This window comes from Notamacropus eugenii, chromosome 1, assembly GCF_028372415.1.
Source record: "Notamacropus eugenii isolate mMacEug1 chromosome 1, mMacEug1.pri_v2, whole genome shotgun sequence".
NCBI classification, from domain to species: Eukaryota; Metazoa; Chordata; class Mammalia; order Diprotodontia; family Macropodidae; genus Notamacropus; species Notamacropus eugenii.
The window spans coordinates 465,208,199-465,225,812 of NC_092872.1; the positions used below are offsets into that span (position 1 = coordinate 465,208,199).

Consider the following 17,614-nt stretch of genomic DNA (forward strand, 5'->3'; position numbering starts at 1 on the left):
CCGGTGACAGGGGGTTGGCGGAGGGGAGGGAGGGGGGGGTGGGTCGGCGGCCACAGAAGAAGAGGAAGCGGCGGCAGAGGAGGAGGGGACAGAGGAAGGAGAGGCGGTGAAGGGGACGACGAAGACGTCTCAGGAAACGAAACCTACGCCGCCAGTGCCGCCGTCCCCGCCACCGCCACCGCCACCAGCAGCAGCAGCAGCAGCAGCACCAGGGGCGGCGGCGGCACCACAGCGATTGCTGCCGCCCGGGAAAGCGCCGGGAGGAGCGGCGGTGAGGAGAGGCCGGGGCGGCTCGTAGGCCCCCGTGGGCGTCTCGCCGTCCAGAGTGTGCGCCGGAGGAGGAGGAGGAGGAGGAGAGGAGGGAGAAGGGGGCGGGGGGGTCTCGGCGAGGGGCCGGAGCCGCCAGGGGCGGCGGCGGCGGCGGCTGCTGCTGCTGCTGGGGGGCAGGGGGCGGCGGCGGCTGCGGGCGGGGCGGGGGAGAGTGGCCGCCGTTTGATGGATCCGAGGATCGCCTGGTTTCAGCCAGAGCAGCTCGGACCCTCCAACAGTTTGTGGATGCAGATTTGGGAGACGACCCAGGGGCTGAGGAACCTCTACTTCAACCACCACTGTCACAGCAGCGCCACGAGCAGCAGCAGCAGCAGCAGCAGCGGCAGCGGCACCGGCAGCAGCAGCAGCGGCAGCAGCAGCAGCACGGGCAGCCCCAGCGGCCCCGCCGCCGCCTCCGCCGCCGCCTCCGCCGCCGCCCCAGCCGGCCCCGCCACGGCCCCCGCCGGCGGCAGCAGCAGCAGCAGCAGCAGCAGCGGCGGCTCCCCGGCCGAGGGCATGTACCGCCCCGGGGAGCGGCTCCTGGGCGGCCACGCACCGGCCCCCGAACAGCGGGACTTCCTGCCCCTGGAGACGACCAACAACAACAACAACCACCACCAGCCCGCGGCCTGGAGCCGCAGGGCCGGAGCCTCCGCCGCCGAGAGCGCCGACCCCGCGGCGGGCAACAGCAACAAGCGGAAAAGGGACAACAAGGCCAGCACTTACGGACTCAACTACAGCCTGCTGAGCCCCAGCGCGGCCCCGGCCTCCACTGCCGGGGTCGGCGCGGGCGGAGGGGGCGGTGGTAGGTTGGCAGGCACCGCGGGAACCGGAGGCTTGTACAGTGGTACCCCTTGGAAGAGGAGGAACTACAACCAGGGAGTCGTGGGGTGAGTGTTTGCACTTCTCTATGGGGGCTTCACGTCCTGGCACGCACTCCGGTGGAGAGGGGGGCGGGGGCCTGGGGACGGAGTAGAGGCTTCACCCTCCCACCCCCCGTGCCCGGGGCGCTTGATTTCCAGTGGGTATTTGACGGAGGTGGTGTCTCCCCCCACCCACCTCTTCAGCCCCTCCGCAATTGTCCAATTGCCTCTGCCATCACACAGGAAGATGAGGTCACTTTTGATGGACAACTCAGCCTCTATGGGACATTAAAGGTCCATTGATAACCAGGTGCCTTGGGGGGGGAATACCTCCTTCACCAAAGTTTTTAAAATGGAAGATTATCCCCTGTTTCCCAATTGAAAACATGACAGGTTATTTAGGCAGTGGCCAGTGACTCACCCTTGTTGGTACTCTCTTCTCTTCTTGCTTTTCTTTTTAAATACCTACCTGTATCTGGCCTCCTTGCTCTGCAGAAAAGAATACAAGGCAAAGGCCCTAAAGAACTTTCCAGGAGTTTGATGTGTAGCACCATCTTTCTAGGGCTATGTATCATAATAATGTGATTTCTGCTATAGCTGTGAGGATAGGGTAGGCTCTGCTAATGCTTTTCTTTCCAGAGGGGATTAACTTTATGCTAATTAGTTCAATGTTGCACCACCAACACACTCTCTGTTTAAAGTTCAGCTGTTACAAAATGGAATCTTACCTGACCCCTAGTGAATTATGTACTTAAACACAGATTGATTCCAGCTAGATTTGTCTTTTTGGAAACGCTTCTGTGCTGGAATGTTACAGGATTTTCTTTCTTCCAAGGTAGCTTTTGGACTGTTTCAGTTGTGTTTAGTAAACCTAGTTAATGGTTTTTCAAATTGTTTTTCTATTTACAAATTCTCTATTTAGTGTGTATTTGCTACAGTGGGCAGCTGGAACAGAGTAAGTTACTGAGTATGGAGTCTTACTTTTTGATCTCCCTTTAATTTTGGTCCTTAATAGCTGTCATGAAAAGAATGGTCTCTGTGGCTTCTTGGAGTCTCTGTAAAATGAGTTGGTGGCATCCATCTGGTTCTACTAGGCAGGTGTCTCCTTCATGCCACTGTTATTTTTAATACTCTTTTGAGAAGGGTTGTTGAACATTTTATGCTTTGAATAGGTATACTCTTCAAACTTATCCTTTGATTTTGTAAGAAGGGTCTTTTAAGGTTAGAGATCAGGCCTAATGATAAGCTGTTATTATTAAAAGTTACTAGGGTGCTATCCATGGTGATCTTAATGTCTAGGTTAATTAGTCCAGGCTGAAATGGACACTTGGAGCATTTTCAAATGTGAGAATAAATCCCTGACTTAACAAGAAAATTGATATTAAGGGCTTCTGGTAATTTAAGGGATCCAACTGAAATAATTATTGTCAACCAAATTTAAAAATAAATACTGTCATTTAAATTTTTTGAAACCTGTGTGTCTGTGTGACTTAGAAAATAAAGCAAGTTACAACTGACAACTTGCTAACGATACATTATAAATGGTGAATTGTTATCTTACTATTAGAGCTATAAGATTTATTGATTTTTTTTTTTAAATCTGTAGTGAGTGACAAATCTCAAACTTGAATATCTCCACATGTAAAGTTCTTGGAGAAAAAGGAAAAAAAAATCCTGACTTAAGTAATTTGCCCTTGCAAACATGACTTCCAGATATATTTCCATTTCTTCTTGTAATAGTCTATTTAAAAATAAATACAAGTTGAGCTTTAATACCTATCCTTCCAAATTTTGCTCTACTTCTGAGGGTGCCAGCAGCTAAACAAATTTTTAAAATTTTATTTTTGTGTGGGTCTTCCAGCTTTTTCAGAGTCTTTTGAGCAGTTCCTGGAGTGGGTATTGTAAGAATATTTGTAGGGATGAAAACCCTTGTTTTGTTTGATTTGTGGATCATATTTCTTTTCCTTTTGGGATAGCTTATCATTTAATATATTTTAAAAACTCAAGTAACTGGAGTTTTAACACTTTGACTGTAAATTTACACATATGATTCTGAGAGTAAATACAATGAAACTCAAAAGCAGCAAACATTTATTGTATGGCACTTTTAGGTGATAGAGATCCAAAGAGGAGGGCAGCTAAGTGGCACAGTAGCTAGAGATCTAGGCTTGGAATCAGGAAGGCCTGAGTTCCAATCCAGTCTCAAATACTTACTAGCTGTGTGACGCTGGCCACAAGACACTTAACCCTGTTTGCCTCAGTTCCTCATCTGTAAAATGAGCTGGAGAAGGAAATGACAAAACCATTCCAGTGTCTTTTCCAAGAAAATCCCAAGTGGAGTCATGAAGAGTCAGATATGACTGAAACGACTGAACAAAAATGCAAAGGTGTATAACATGAACTTGTCTCCATGAATTTACAGTTTAGTTAGGTAGAGAAAACAAGTAAAAGTTAAAGAACATAAGATAATGCTGTATATCTTGTATTATGGAGGCATTGTGGTATGAAAACTTACATGTTAAAGAAATGAATCTTAGAATTGTAAAGGAACTTCCGAGGTCATCTAGTTCACTCCCTTGACTCATTAAAAAAGTCTCTTCTTCAACATTTCTAATCTGTGGTCATCTGTGAAAAATCATTTTTACCATTGTGGGTCTAGTTTTTAAAATAAGGGATTTGAATTAGAATATCTCTAAGGACTCTTCTATGATTGTATCTTTCATCTTTTTTTTTCTCTCTGATGTAGCCTAATTATTTTTTTCATTGCTCCTAGAATAGGACCTGCATTTTTCTGTCTCCAAAGCCTTTGCTCGTATGAACAATGTCTGAAATGCTTCTTCTCTTTTTTGTCTAAGTCATATGTTCTCAAGCCACAATTCAAGTTCTGCCTCTGAAAAGCCAATGTTTACTAGATTGGTCCTTCCTCTGAATTCCTGTAAGACTTGTCTGTACCCCTCATTTCATACTTAGTCATTTAAGGTTTTTGAGGAGCTGGGAAACTGACATGTAGCAAAACTGTTTCAGGAAGATCAGTCTGTAAGCAAGAGTATGAGAGAGACTACTGACTGGAGAAAGTCAATTTGGCAGCTATTGTAATAGTCCAAGTATGACCCCAATAAGGGCTTGAATGAGGATGATGGTAGTGGGAATGAAAATGAAAAGGCAAATGTCATATTGGTAGATTTAATGATTGGAGGCTGAGGGAACAGGGCTCTAAACTTCAGAGCCTTTGATGGGGGAGTGACACTGGTAGGGATGAAGGGGTCAAAGGTGGAGGTAGGAGTTAAAGAGGCACAGAGAGAGCTGGCATTTTAGAATTTTTTTTTATATTATGATAAAAAGACCCACTGTGTAAATGAGGGACACAATCTGATCTGTAGTGTGCTTTCCAGTATAATCAACAACTTCATCTGATAGGTGGATAGAACATTTAGGTGATATTGTTGAGAAGACACCGGGGTAGGTGGGTAGGGAGTTCAAGGCTTAAGTTATGTCACAGAGCACACTACAGATCAGATTGTGCACCTTGTTTACATAGTGTCTTTTGACCATGATATAGAATACTTAAGATACATCTCTTTTTTAATTCTATAATACCAATCTTATGATGGGGTTTTTACCATAATGACAGAATCCTGTAATTAGGATTGGTACAGTAGGCTGGTTTATCTCAGAAATGACCACAAAAAAATAAATGCATAGATTGAGACTAAAACTCTGAAAAAATTCAGAAACCTGAACTTAAAGTTTTCACTTACCTCTGATATGTAAAGCTGAAAATAGATTGCATTTCTAGCACGTCTTCATAATCTGCTGTGTTCACATTATTGAATCTCATTGTCCATGTACATTATTCCATTGTAATGTGCCAAAGCCTTGTGAATATTTTGTAGACCAGTAGAGTTTTGGTGGTTTTTTTTAGCCCATCATCAAGTCTGCACGAAACAGTTTGATTCTTGAATTCTTTAATATTAATAATTCAGTACCAAAATACACTAGATACTAAATTGAGCAAAATGATTTATGTCACAACTTCCTTCTTTAAGACTTGTGTGATTTCCCCATTAGAGCCATGAAGCTATTTTGGTATGTGAATTGCACACACATTTTTCAGGTTTTAGTTGGTGAAAAGTGAAAGGAAACAGTGAGCCAGAAGAGTAATAGACTCAACACTGGGATGACCCTGAAAAGGTTTGGTGTGTAGTTCAGGGAGATGAATGTGGAAAAGAGGTACTGAAAAATAGACTAGTGAAGGAAAGATGTTTGTCATAGATAAAAATTGTGACTTGTTTGCTTTGGATATCCTTGATCTTTCCATTATCCATTTCTGTACATTCTTGTGTTCTTGGTTGTCTTGTCTCTTAACTTGTATTATTAAAACTGTTACTAAAGTAAATATTAGGATTAGGACCCCAGAAGTTTATTCCACAATAGAATTTGTGGCTACTATGTTGAGGCACTACAGGAATAGTTCTCTCAAATTTGATGGTTGTCTCTGACCAGCAGACATTAGGATAGTTGAGTGAATAGGACTTTTTTTTTTTACATGCAAATACAATTCAGCTTTGTTATATAATTCACTATGAAGTAAATGGTGTTGAGTATATTGTCGTCAGGCCATACATAACGTTTGGGTAAGAGAATGTTTCTGGGTTGACTTGTCAGGAACAAGTAACATTGATTACTTTTGTATATAATTTTTGAAGCAGCAGGTTGACCACATTAAATATATGGTTGGTGGGCATTTTGGGGTAAGGGTAACTGGCATTGCAAAGATGACTTGCCAGCAATTCTGGTGGTCTTATTACTTGCTGGCTTGATGTTTCTTTCTTTACCCATTTCTGCTGAGCCAGCTGGAAAGCTCAACCAGTTTCAGAAAGACAAAGTTGTCCAGAGAAGATTCTCCTTACCCACAGAGACATTTAGTTGTTGCACATAGCTACTGTACTGCATCAGAATGCCATTAAATCTGTCACACCATGTTAAGGTACACTGAGCCACATTATCAACGAAACGTATGACAGTTGAGGATAACCTTGAGGTAGACTATTCAGTGACTCAGGACCAATCCTAGCAGAAGACATATTTTCTTAAAACAGGTTATTTGGGTCTAAAATGAATATATTATCCTAAGGATTTCATCTACATGTCAGGAAAAATTTTATAAATACTTGGGGACACTTAAATTGGCTACTGGTTCCTATCTAGGTTTTATCAGGAGCTTCAGTTTAGAATAGGAAACTTCTTTTTTTTCCCATGAAAGTGTTGATATTTGCCTTGATGTAGGGAGAATCTGTCCACAGTGATGAACTCAAACATCCACCTAGAGATTTCATGCATGGCCCTCTGATTGTACCTTTTTCAATAATATGCCCTGGTCTTCTGAGGAAGATCTCTTTATTAGAAGAGACATGTCTTTGTCAGCTTCCTGATGATGTAGAAATCCAGGTATTTTGGGCATAAGGATTGTTCATGGACATATTAAAATTTAAAAATCTTAGTGGTAGCATTGAGGACAAAGTTGTAAATACTTTAATTTTTAAATTTAAATTTTATTTTTGATAATTTGTGCTGTTTGGAGGCATTATTTTTATTTTTATATTTTCACTACTGGTTTTGTTTTTAAAATAATGTCAAGTGTTCTTTTTCATATACATACTATTTATTTTTTCAAACAAGACTTAACTTTTAAAGCTTAATTTAATCCTAAGAATAAGTAATTTCTGGATAGATAACTTCATTGTAAAATTGAGCGATTTCTATTTTGGGGAGCATTTTGAAAGCATTTTGTTTGCTGCTGACCAAATTGCAGTTAAGAAATCTTAGAACTGAATAATACCTTTAGAATGTTTATTCTTCTTACCTATCCTGGCATAAAATGTATAATGTAGTTAGATTTATTGAATGACAGAGAATTACGGCCTATTTTTATTTGTTTAATAACTTGTGGTATGTTGGCTCTCCCAAATATACTTATTTATTATTAACATTATGAAAAATTATCAGGTTCTACCAAAACACATTTAGTAATCCATAATGACATTGTTCGTGTGTATTTTAAATAAATTACTTCTTAATAACTTGGTTTTATTAGTGTCAATTGAATGTGAGTGTCCATCATCCCTGAATTTATTAGTTACTTAATAACTGCACTTTCCCTGTACTTGTTTTGCATTTCTTATTCTTCATTTTTTCTGGTCCTTTTGTATCAGCACCTTTTTTGTATGCCTGCTGTTTATAAAACATTGTGCTTTATATATGGGAGATGGAATAAACCTAACATTCCCTGACTTAAAGAGCAATATGACCTAGTTTTAGTGGCCATAGATATGAAAAGTTAAGTAGCAAAAAAAGATTTAAATGGTAGTTAAAGACAATAGTGGAGCTATCATAAGATATTATTAAATGCCAGATAAATTGCATTGCTGTCATCATGCCTGTCTTCTACTCAAAAATTTTTTATTAGTGTTCTGTTGCCTATTGACACTGACATTCAAGCCTCTCCACAGGTTGCCTCTAAACTACCTGTTTGACCTTATCTCATATTCTTTTCGCTTCATGTGGTGTTTCCCTCCTCCCCTCAAATTATTGTCCTATCCTCTCCTGTCCTCCACACTTTGCTTCCACAATATCCCCATATCTGGAGTCTATTCCAGTCTCCTTTCCCTTTACCCCTTGTCCCTTTCTGTCAGAACTAGTCGATTTCCTGGCTGAATCAGATAGTATTTTCTCTGTGAATGAAGATTTCTCTAACTTGCCCCTTCTCTCTCCTGAAACCTCATAGATGTCCCTTTTGTACTTATCTCATTCTTAGTTGAATCATAGTTACTTGTGGACTTGTTCTTTTCCCATTAGATTATAAGCTCCTTGAGAGCAGGGTCTGAGTCATAATTGTCTTTGCATCCCTAGTCTTGAATGTGTAATAGGTATTAATTTTCTTTTTTTGTGGTAAATTCAGAGGAGAAATGGTCATTTCTGCCTGGGATGATCTAGTCTGGGAAGGAAAGGGGAGGGTTTGAGCTTGGTGTATTATTCAATATAAGATTTAGATAGGTGGAAAGGAGATGCTATTCTCGTTTGTGATTTTTATTTGGTCCTGTATAGTATTAGCATAGAATCTCTCTGTAAAAACCCAGGAAGGAATACGTGGAAACAGAGAGAATTAAATACTGTGGTGCAACTAGTAACACATTTTATAAAGCCCTAGAGTGTTTTCTTTTCAACAACCTTTTGGAACAAGTTGTATCAGAACCTAGATTTAACTGCATGCTGAATGCAACTTCACGTCTCTTTCTACTACATCAGTTCTTAATACTGTACCCGGTACATCATAAGAGCCTAATAAATGTTTGTTGACTACAACATACAATTTCTCTGTTGTTTGAGTCATCTCAAAGGAATTTTGAGATTTCTAAAATACTTACAATTTTCAATTAATGTCATCATCAAACTATCCTTAGTTTGAGAAAAAGGTGGGAATTCTTTCATTTTATGGGTTTAAATATTAGAAAACAGACTCAGAATTCTTGTGAGATCAGTTATTTCTATTTTCTTGGGGGCACTTTTTCAATTTTGGATTTGGAAGGTTTCATTGATAGAGGTTGTAATTTTTACCCATAGGTTGTAATTTTTACCCATTGTAATTATCACATTTGGATTACTTATTGGCAGATAGATCCTCGCTCACTTCTGTCAATTTTTACCTTTCAGAACTCTTTGCACCAGGTTAAGATTACCTTTTTCTATTATGTTTATTCAGGGGGTAATCTCTGCCTTGAAAATTAAAACCTTTCAAAATAAAGAGAAAATATAAAAAATACTTCAATTTAAATAAGCAGAGAGACAGTGTATTTGCTTTTGTGAAATAAAACTGAGATTGTCTCTTTGATTTGAATTTTAATCATGATTGTTACTACCCTGAGGCTGATCAACCTGTGTTAGCCCTAAAAGAGACATTCCTCCAGTTTGTCTACTGTAAGCAAATAACATGCTTCAGAGGTAGGAAATGCATTATCATTTTATTTTGGATTTTTCAGTTTCTTTTCCTCTAAAATAGTTGTTTTTTAACCAATAGCATAGTGCAGAGGTGTCAAATATGTGGCCCTACTGAGTATAGCTAGAACCAGTTTAAAAAAGTAATTGGGAAATTTTAACATACTAAAAATATAGTAGCAAATAGATAGTTAATATGAGATTTTCTTAGTGCATATGTGAACTGCAGGGATCCTTATATGTACCATTTGTATTTGAGTTTGACAACATTGCTGTAATGTCTATAAACGTGTATGAATGTATATTAGAATTAGATAGATGAATTCCCTTCATATACATTGTGATCCTAAGAGTGTATGGTTATGGATCATAATGGTGCTAGCAAAGGAAGAAGACAATGTGTTAAAAAAAAAAACACGATGATTTTTAGAAAGTTACTTAGGATCATATGATTTAGAGCTAGAAGGAACCCTCTAATTCATTTATTACCATCTACTCCTTTTACAAATAAGGAAACTGGGGTCTAGAGAGGCGGACCCCCCTACTGCCTCTGCCACACCAATAGCAGGGCTAAAATTCAAAGTACAGTTTCTGTCTCAGTGTTGGGGGCGGGGTTGGATAAATGATTTTGTTTTTACATGTTTTTAACTGATAGGATTGAATATTATATAGAATTTGAAGTTATATAATAAAAGATATCAGTGATTTATTTTACATCATAATATAAAACTATAGACATATAATGAACCTTATGCTTGCAAAATTGCCGAGTATTTATAACCATTAGTTTTACTGTCAAAGGCCATTTTGAGTAATATTGATAATGAGTTACTTTAGAAAATCAGAGTTTTAGAACAAGAGTGACCTTAGGACATTTTATCTATCTCCATTTTCCTCCTTTTAGAGTTGAATCAAACAACTTGTCTAAAGTCACAAACCTACTTAGTGTCAGAACTTGAGACTAGAACTTGGGTCTGCTGATGCTTGAGTTCAGAATTCTTTCCACTGTTAGGTTTCTTTTTCTTCGATAATTTAAATAATCAAATTGTTGCTGCTTTATAAACCTTACATTATGCCCACTTAGTCAAAAAGCATTTATTATGTGCCTACTGTGTGCTGGGCAATGGGGATACAAAGACAAAAATCCAACAGTCCCTACCATCAGTGCTTTAGTTCTTCCCTGAGTTCTTTCCTTCCGAGAGAGACAGCATATATGAATTTAAGTATATACAGATGATTTTTTGGGTGGTAGTATCACGAGCACCTGGCAGGACAGGAAAAGATTTCATATAGGTGACACTTCAGCTAAACTTTAAAGGAAATGAGATGTTCCAAGAAGTGGAGGTGGAAGACTTAGTGCATTGCAGGCTCTATAAAGTCATGGAAACTGGAGAGAGAGTGTTATGTGTAAGAAATAACAAGAAGGGAAGTGGCTGGATAATAAATAGAGTATGTGAAGAGAGGAGTGTAATGTGTAATAAGATTAGAAAGGTAAGTTGGAGTCAGGTTGTGAAAGGCTTTTGAATGTCAGAGAAATTTATATTTAATCTTAGAAGTAAGGTAACAAGGAACCACTGGATTCTGTTGAGAAAGAGAACAGCATGGTTAGATCAGAATTTCAGGAATATTACTTTGGCAGCTATGTGAAGGGAAGAGGCATTGCAGAGGGAAGAGACTCAAGACAGGGAAATGGTATAGATCTGTGGTATCAAATTCGGTTAGAAATGGATCCCTGTGGGACATCATATTGACTTAGAAAATCAGAAATTAACTATGTTTGGTATTTTATTTTTGTTTATTTTGTTAAACATTTTCCAATTATATTTTAATCTGATTGGGGCCTCATTTGGGAGTGCCTGCAGGCCACAAATTTGAAATCTATGGTATAGGTAATAGGATCATAGATTTACATCTGGAAGGGAACATAGAGATTACTTGGTTCGACTCCTAACTTTTAAAGATGAGGAAACTGAAATTCAAAGAGATTAAGTTGACTGGGGTCACCCAGCTACTGAGTGTCAGAAGCAGGACTTGAACCCCTGTCTTGGGGACCCTTGTCTATGAGTCTACTTGGAACACCCTATCCATTCACCCATGGATATTTTAAGTTCAGTTTCTTGCCCCAGGAGTACAGCTTTTATGTGCCTGATGGTATGGAAAGCAGGGGGGAGATATTTATAAATGCTTGATGAAATGGTACATAGAATTAAATAAAATTGTGCGTCTGGAAGTCCTTTTCGCTTTTTACTTGGACATGAGCTCAGTCATTCATTTTAAATAAACTTGTTTTCTTTTGTGATTTAAATTAGTTAGATCTGTGTTTTTACAATGAAAAATAGAGATTAGGGAGGAATTTTTGAGATTTGCTTGGCCTCATTGAACTGAATAGCCTAGCTACTCAGTGTTAGTAAAAAAATAAAAGAGTAGTATAACTTATGCCAAATTTTTTTTTAATGCCAAAAGAATTTTGAAAAGACTTTTGAGAAAAACACACAGCCCTCCTCCCCCTGCAAAAAAAAAAATCCAACCCAAGCCTGAAAATTATTGGTGAAAAATTGTAATTGGTAATGGTAAACATATTTGAAAGGTTATAATATCCTCCTAGTGAAGAGGAAGTCTATGTTTAAGGGTACTTCTTTGTTTTTTGGTGCTATAAAGTTTCAGCAAAAGAAATTTTAATTCTGTGGTGTTTTTGTAATGGAAGATTTGCTTTGTAATTTCAGTTTGAAATTTTATCAGTGTATTTGAGTTATTATCATCCTATTGACCACTTGCTTTATACTTATGAGATATGCAAAGTGTATCATTGCAATGTTTAGAGAGTTATGAGTTTCACATTTTGCCTTCATGAGAACACACAGTGGCAATATTAGATTCTAGAGTTAATGGAGTGCCAGAATTTTAACAGTAATTAAGATAAACTCTTCTTTTCTTTTTGATATCAGCTTGATTTCACTAGGTTAGACTCATCTCATGAATTGAGGATGATAGAATTCCCCAAATGCTTTTTATGGCTATAGATCTTTAGTGAAAAATGTGCTTCTTGAACATTCCATTAAATGGTAAAAAAAACGTCCAAAAGGAAATCTTAAGGATAAATAACATCTGTTCTTGGTCATGGGAGTTTATAGGAAAAATTGCCTTTTTCAAAAGTATTCTCTGGCTCTTTGAAGACCATCCCAAGAAACTAATAGTGTCCTAAAGGGAGCAGTACAAACTACAGATTCTGTTGTAACATATTCAGGAGGCATTCTGGCTCCAAGATTGGATTGTTCTCACATTAAAAAGAGTCATCAATGTCTTAGATCAATGATCAGTCTATTTGTTTACTTTGGAGCACAGTGAGCAAGGCTCTAATTTCTCATTATGTAAGCATGTCATCTTGATCTTTGTTTAATTCACAAAGGTTATGGGAATAATTTTTTTATTACACCCAGGGAAAACCCTTTTGCCTCTTGATGTAACATAGTAAACATAAATATGTTCTCAAACTAGAGAATTAAGAAAGTATTTGGTAACAGTTTTTTAAAAAATGAATTTTATTGATGCCTTTTTATATTTGTATCATAGTATTTTATGGAAATATCTCCCTTCTTCCCTTCCAAATTAAAAAAAAAAAAACATTCCCTGCACTCCAAATCAAGCACTCTTTTGTAGCAAAAAGGAAGTTAAGCAAAAGCAGTTTATATGGTGATCATAATAGTGTATATAAAATTTTACATGATTAGTACCCTGCTTTAGTGAGAGTAGTATGGTATCTTCCATTTAATAGGGAGTGCTTACATCAAGCACTAGTACTTGCTCCTTTTTCCGTCTCCTTGCTGTTTCTATGATACATATTTTTGGGACACTTAATATTGTTTTAGTAGACTATTATCTATCTTTATGCATAGGTCTACTTCCCTTGGAAATGTAGGCATGATTCTTTACCTGGTGTGGCATCTCATTTTTAAAGACTGAAGGTTTGGGGCACCTGAGAAGTGTTTTTCTACTGTCTGATATTTAATGCCTATTTTTAGCTCTTATTTCCTCACCCCCTTTTCCAATGAACTCAACCAAAACAAAAGCTGATATTCTTAATCTTAGATAGTGGAAAATGTGTTCAAAAACAATTATACTGCCAAAAATCTCTCAAATTGGCTTTTACTTTGGTTTTGTTTACATAGCACATATGACCTGGAGCATTTTGTCTGCTTATTGAGAAGTTCCTGAGTGTCCCTATTTAAGTATGATTAAATCCTACTGGCTATGCCAGTAAATTCCAAAAAACATTGAAAAAGAGTTGTATTAGGAGAGAGGTAGACAATACGAAAAGTGGACTCTCTTCCTTTTCATTACAAAGTTGTAAAAATATTCTAATGGCATGTATTTATTTTACACAATCTTAACAAATATGAACCACATGAAACAGTAAAATAAAATTCCAAATAAAGCCATAACATCAAACGCTTTCTATTTTGATAAAAGAAAAAAATGCACTTAAAAAAAATAACTCATTTGCTCTGGATTTTCTTCTGATTACTTTTACATCTGTGCACTTGGAGAGAGTTTTCTGGCTGCTATTTTTTATATAGTTATAGCCACTTGTATGTTCTGATTCTGCATTCTATGTCCAGTATCACTTTGTCTTTTCACATTTCTTCATATTCAGTTTGTCTCCTGCTCTTCCTTCCTACTCCACACAATAATAAGTGATTACATTGATACACCACAATTTATGCAGTCATTTCTCAACTGTTATATGAATAGGTTGCTTCCATTCCCCCTCCTCTTAAAAATAAAGCAGCTGTGAATATTATTTGTGTACAGATAGGTTTATTTTTCCCTTTAACACTATGGAGTAATCCACTCATTAACTCAGTGACCCAGGCAGCTTTCTCAGTTGCAAAGCAATTGCTGATCTGCTACCCTTAACCCTTAAAAAGCATGTACCCCTCAGATTTTTTCTGTCTAAAGTTAGATTTTAGTGCAATATTCCTGCATCTGTGTGTAATTATAGGAGATATTTTGCTTAAAGATTATTAATATACAGATAGACACTGGAGATCTAGACTAGTCTTATGACATTTCTGGTTTGAAAAAAAATCTGAAGCAGTGTTAATGTAAATGAAGTCAAAACTGCTTTTCAGTTTAAAAACAAGCCAACGAATTGCTTATTAAAGGCCTATGCAGTGCAGAAACTATTAGGTGCTTTAACATGAGGTGTTTTTCTTAATAATCTAGCAGTGCTCTGAATTTGAGCTGTTTGAAAACTAAACCATGTTCAAAGTTCCATTCGTTGTTTTCAGACTACTAGTTTTTATGTCTGGCTTTCTCTTCCCCCAAATGCTACTACAGTCTTTCATGAAACTCCTCTCTTTTCCTTTGGCTTTCATGATTAGAGTCTTTATAGAATCATAGATCTAGAGTTAGAAATGACCGTAAGTGTCATCTAGTTCAAACTCCTCATTGAAAGGGGGAAGTTGAGACCCATAAGCAATTTGCTCAGAGTTACACAGGGCCATCAACTTTTAAACCCAGGTCTTCTGACTCCAAATAAAACACTCTGCTGCATTTCTCTTTTTACTATTTTATTGTTTTCTTTAATGGTTGTTCTTCCTCCTCCTGTCTCTTAAATAGACAATTTCTATTGCTTATTTTTTGACTATCTGCTCCTTTTCTGTTCCCTAGTTGAGGTAGTATGTCACTGTGGATAGAGGGCTAACCTTGACATCAGAAAAATTTGGGTTCAAGTTCTGACTGCAACATACTTTAGATGCATGACCATGTTGTTCTAGGTAACTTCCTAAGGCATATGTGGACAGAAGGGTTGCTAAACTGAATTGGTAGAAAGGAGTTAGTTCATTACACTGCAGAAATCATGGATTCAGGTGCCACTGTTCAATCCTCCCCACACTACAAAAAAAAAAAAAGGTACAATACAATCATACTGTTTTAGAATTGAAAGGCCCCTGAAAAGTCGTCTAGCACCGTCTCTCATTTTACAGTGAGGAAATTGAGGCCCTGAGAGCTGGAAACACTTTTTGCGAGACAGCATGTTGTGGTGAATGGAGGCCAGAATTTGGAGCCAAGAAGAAGTGGATTTGATCCTGCCTGAGGTGTTTAGCAGCTTTGTTACCCTGAGCAAGTCACTTAGCTTTGTGGGGCCTGTTTCCTCTTTAAAATGAGGATGAAAAAGTGCCTATCTCATAGGATTGTTGTGAGGAGTGAAATTTATATTTATCAACTCATTTTTCTCTCTTTCTCTCTCTCTGTCTCTGTCTCTCTGTCTCTCTCTGTCTCACACACACACACTTGTGTGTGTCTATAAATGGTGTTTTACAAACTTTAAAGTGATATGTAAATTTTTGGTATTATCACTATACATTCTAATTTATTTTTATTTCGTTTTAAAATAGTGCTGTGTGAAGTCTGGAGGAATTGGAGATGATTGATTTCCATGTCTATAGCTCTAGCTGTATCTTCATTTTAGAGCTAAAGTACTTCATCTCCACCTGCTTATTTAGACCATTACACCTGAATGAACCTTTTGTTTATCTTAGCTTGTCTAAAACATGTCATTATTCCCTCCACCCTCTTCAAACAGAACCACACATGAGCTCACATATTTCTTTTAGTCTCATCTTTCTCCCAATTTTCCAAGCTTAAAACTTGGAATCCCTGAGCAACTGTCTCTTCTTCCTCAATCAACTAAATTATTTTAATAGTCTCTGAAAATTAAATTTCCAATCTTGTTTCACTCTACCCCCTATAGAAACTCTCCCTCTCCAGCCAAATTTGATAGTGTGGGAGATACTATTTCTGTTCTTAGGTTTTTAGCTTAGCTGGAGAATTACAAGTAATATACATAATATAATTATCCAGTGTTTAACTGTATAATTTCTCAGTCACAGAAGAGTAGAAACAACAAACTAGAAAGGGGGTTATTAGGGTCATTGTAAATAGGACTTGAAAGTTTGATTCAGAAACTAAAAAGTTGACAGTTGTATATTATAGCACAGATTAATAATGGATGCTCATAATTGTCTTCTTCCATCAGAAAAAAATCAAGTTGTGCTCAGAACTTGATGTATAAGAAGACAGCATTATAAAATAACTTTTAGCAAGATTTCATTAAAATGATTAAAGTAAAAGTTTGACAGTTGGAAGGGGAGCATACTGAAGCACCAGTGATTTGAAAATTTTATTTTAGAACGTCTTATTTCTCATTGATGCTGGATAAATGGCTATTACTATGTTATATTTCTTAACAGCTTTAAAGTAACTTAAAGTATAGTCTTTCCCAGTTTTAAAAAATTCATTCAGCTAAATGGATTGTCAGAGAATTTTGGTTTGTCTAGTTTTTAATTTGAGTATGTCTGTATTAGAACTAGAGGTTCTAGAGTTTAGAGCTGAGAGAATTATTTTTGATGATTAACATTCTACCTATTTTTCAAGGGAAGAGTATATGTAAGCATTTTCTAAGTATTTTTGCTATCTATGCTACTAACAAGTAAATTTCTATTGATGAAATAAAATTAAATTTAAATAAAAGGAGCTTGAATTTATATTGATAAGGTGTTCAGACACATTATATAAAACCTTGAGGTTGCAAGCCACCTAGAGCTTATTTTTGAATAAAAGAATTTTTTAATAGAAGTCTTCTTTGATCCTCTGAATTATGTCAGGTAAGTGCTATAGCTTTATTCCCATTTTCCTGATGAGTACATTGAGACTGAGGGAGAGTTAAATGGTTCATACAACTTTTAAAGGCTGGATCTGAACCTAGGTCTTCTTGATTCCCAAGTTCAGTGCTCTGTCAATAATGCTAAATATATGTGTGTGCCTCTGTACACATATAGACATCTGTGCCAGTATGTGTGTATGTGTGTGTATATAAATGTATACACATAAACATATTTATGCACACACATATATATATTTATATATATGTTAATAGAGTGAGAGACTTACTATTGTAATTAATAGCTTAGTTGTGGCCGTCTTACTAATTTATGTAGGTGTCATCATGTGACTAATTCTACTACTATCATCCTAAACTGCTCCCTTTTCCCTCAACCATTGGATATATAACAAAATAGAGACAGCCTGATATAGGAGATAGAATCTTGGACTTGGAATTAGGAAGGCCCTAGGTTCAAATCCTGCCCTGGCATTTAACCAACTTTTTTTTACCCTCTGATCACAACCTTTTTAAGTTTCAGGCAACTCAATAAATCTTAGTTGTATACAAGCATTAAAGGTGCATATGAATGATATATAATTGATAATTGATTCAAAATAAAATAAATATGAAGGAATGAACAGATTATAAGTCTAAATGAATATTTTAAATCCTTATGGAAAATTATAGTATAAGAACCAAAGTATTTTTCTCATATCAGTTTTCAAATGAATAAAACCCTTTAGTGTTAAACATTTTATACTTGTCCCAATGTGGCTCTGTTCAT

General features: G+C 37.4%; 1 protein-coding gene across 5 annotated transcripts in view; it reads left to right on the forward strand.

Moving 5' to 3' along the window:
* The first annotated feature begins 140 nt into the window (after window positions 1–140).
* TENT4B (terminal nucleotidyltransferase 4B) overlaps window positions 141–17,614 on the forward strand; it is a 60,675-nt gene continuing 43,201 nt past the window's right edge. For 2 of the 5 annotated variants that reach the window (XM_072632172.1, XM_072632173.1), the window contains exon 1: window positions 441–1,199. In XM_072632172.1, the coding sequence (XP_072488273.1) occupies window positions 496–1,199 (704 nt within the window). In that variant the 5' untranslated portion in view covers window positions 441–495. Of the gene's footprint in view, window positions 272–440; window positions 1,200–17,614 lie in introns of those variants that run through there. The other 3 variants (XM_072632170.1, XM_072632171.1, XM_072632169.1) reach the window with 3 other exon arrangements.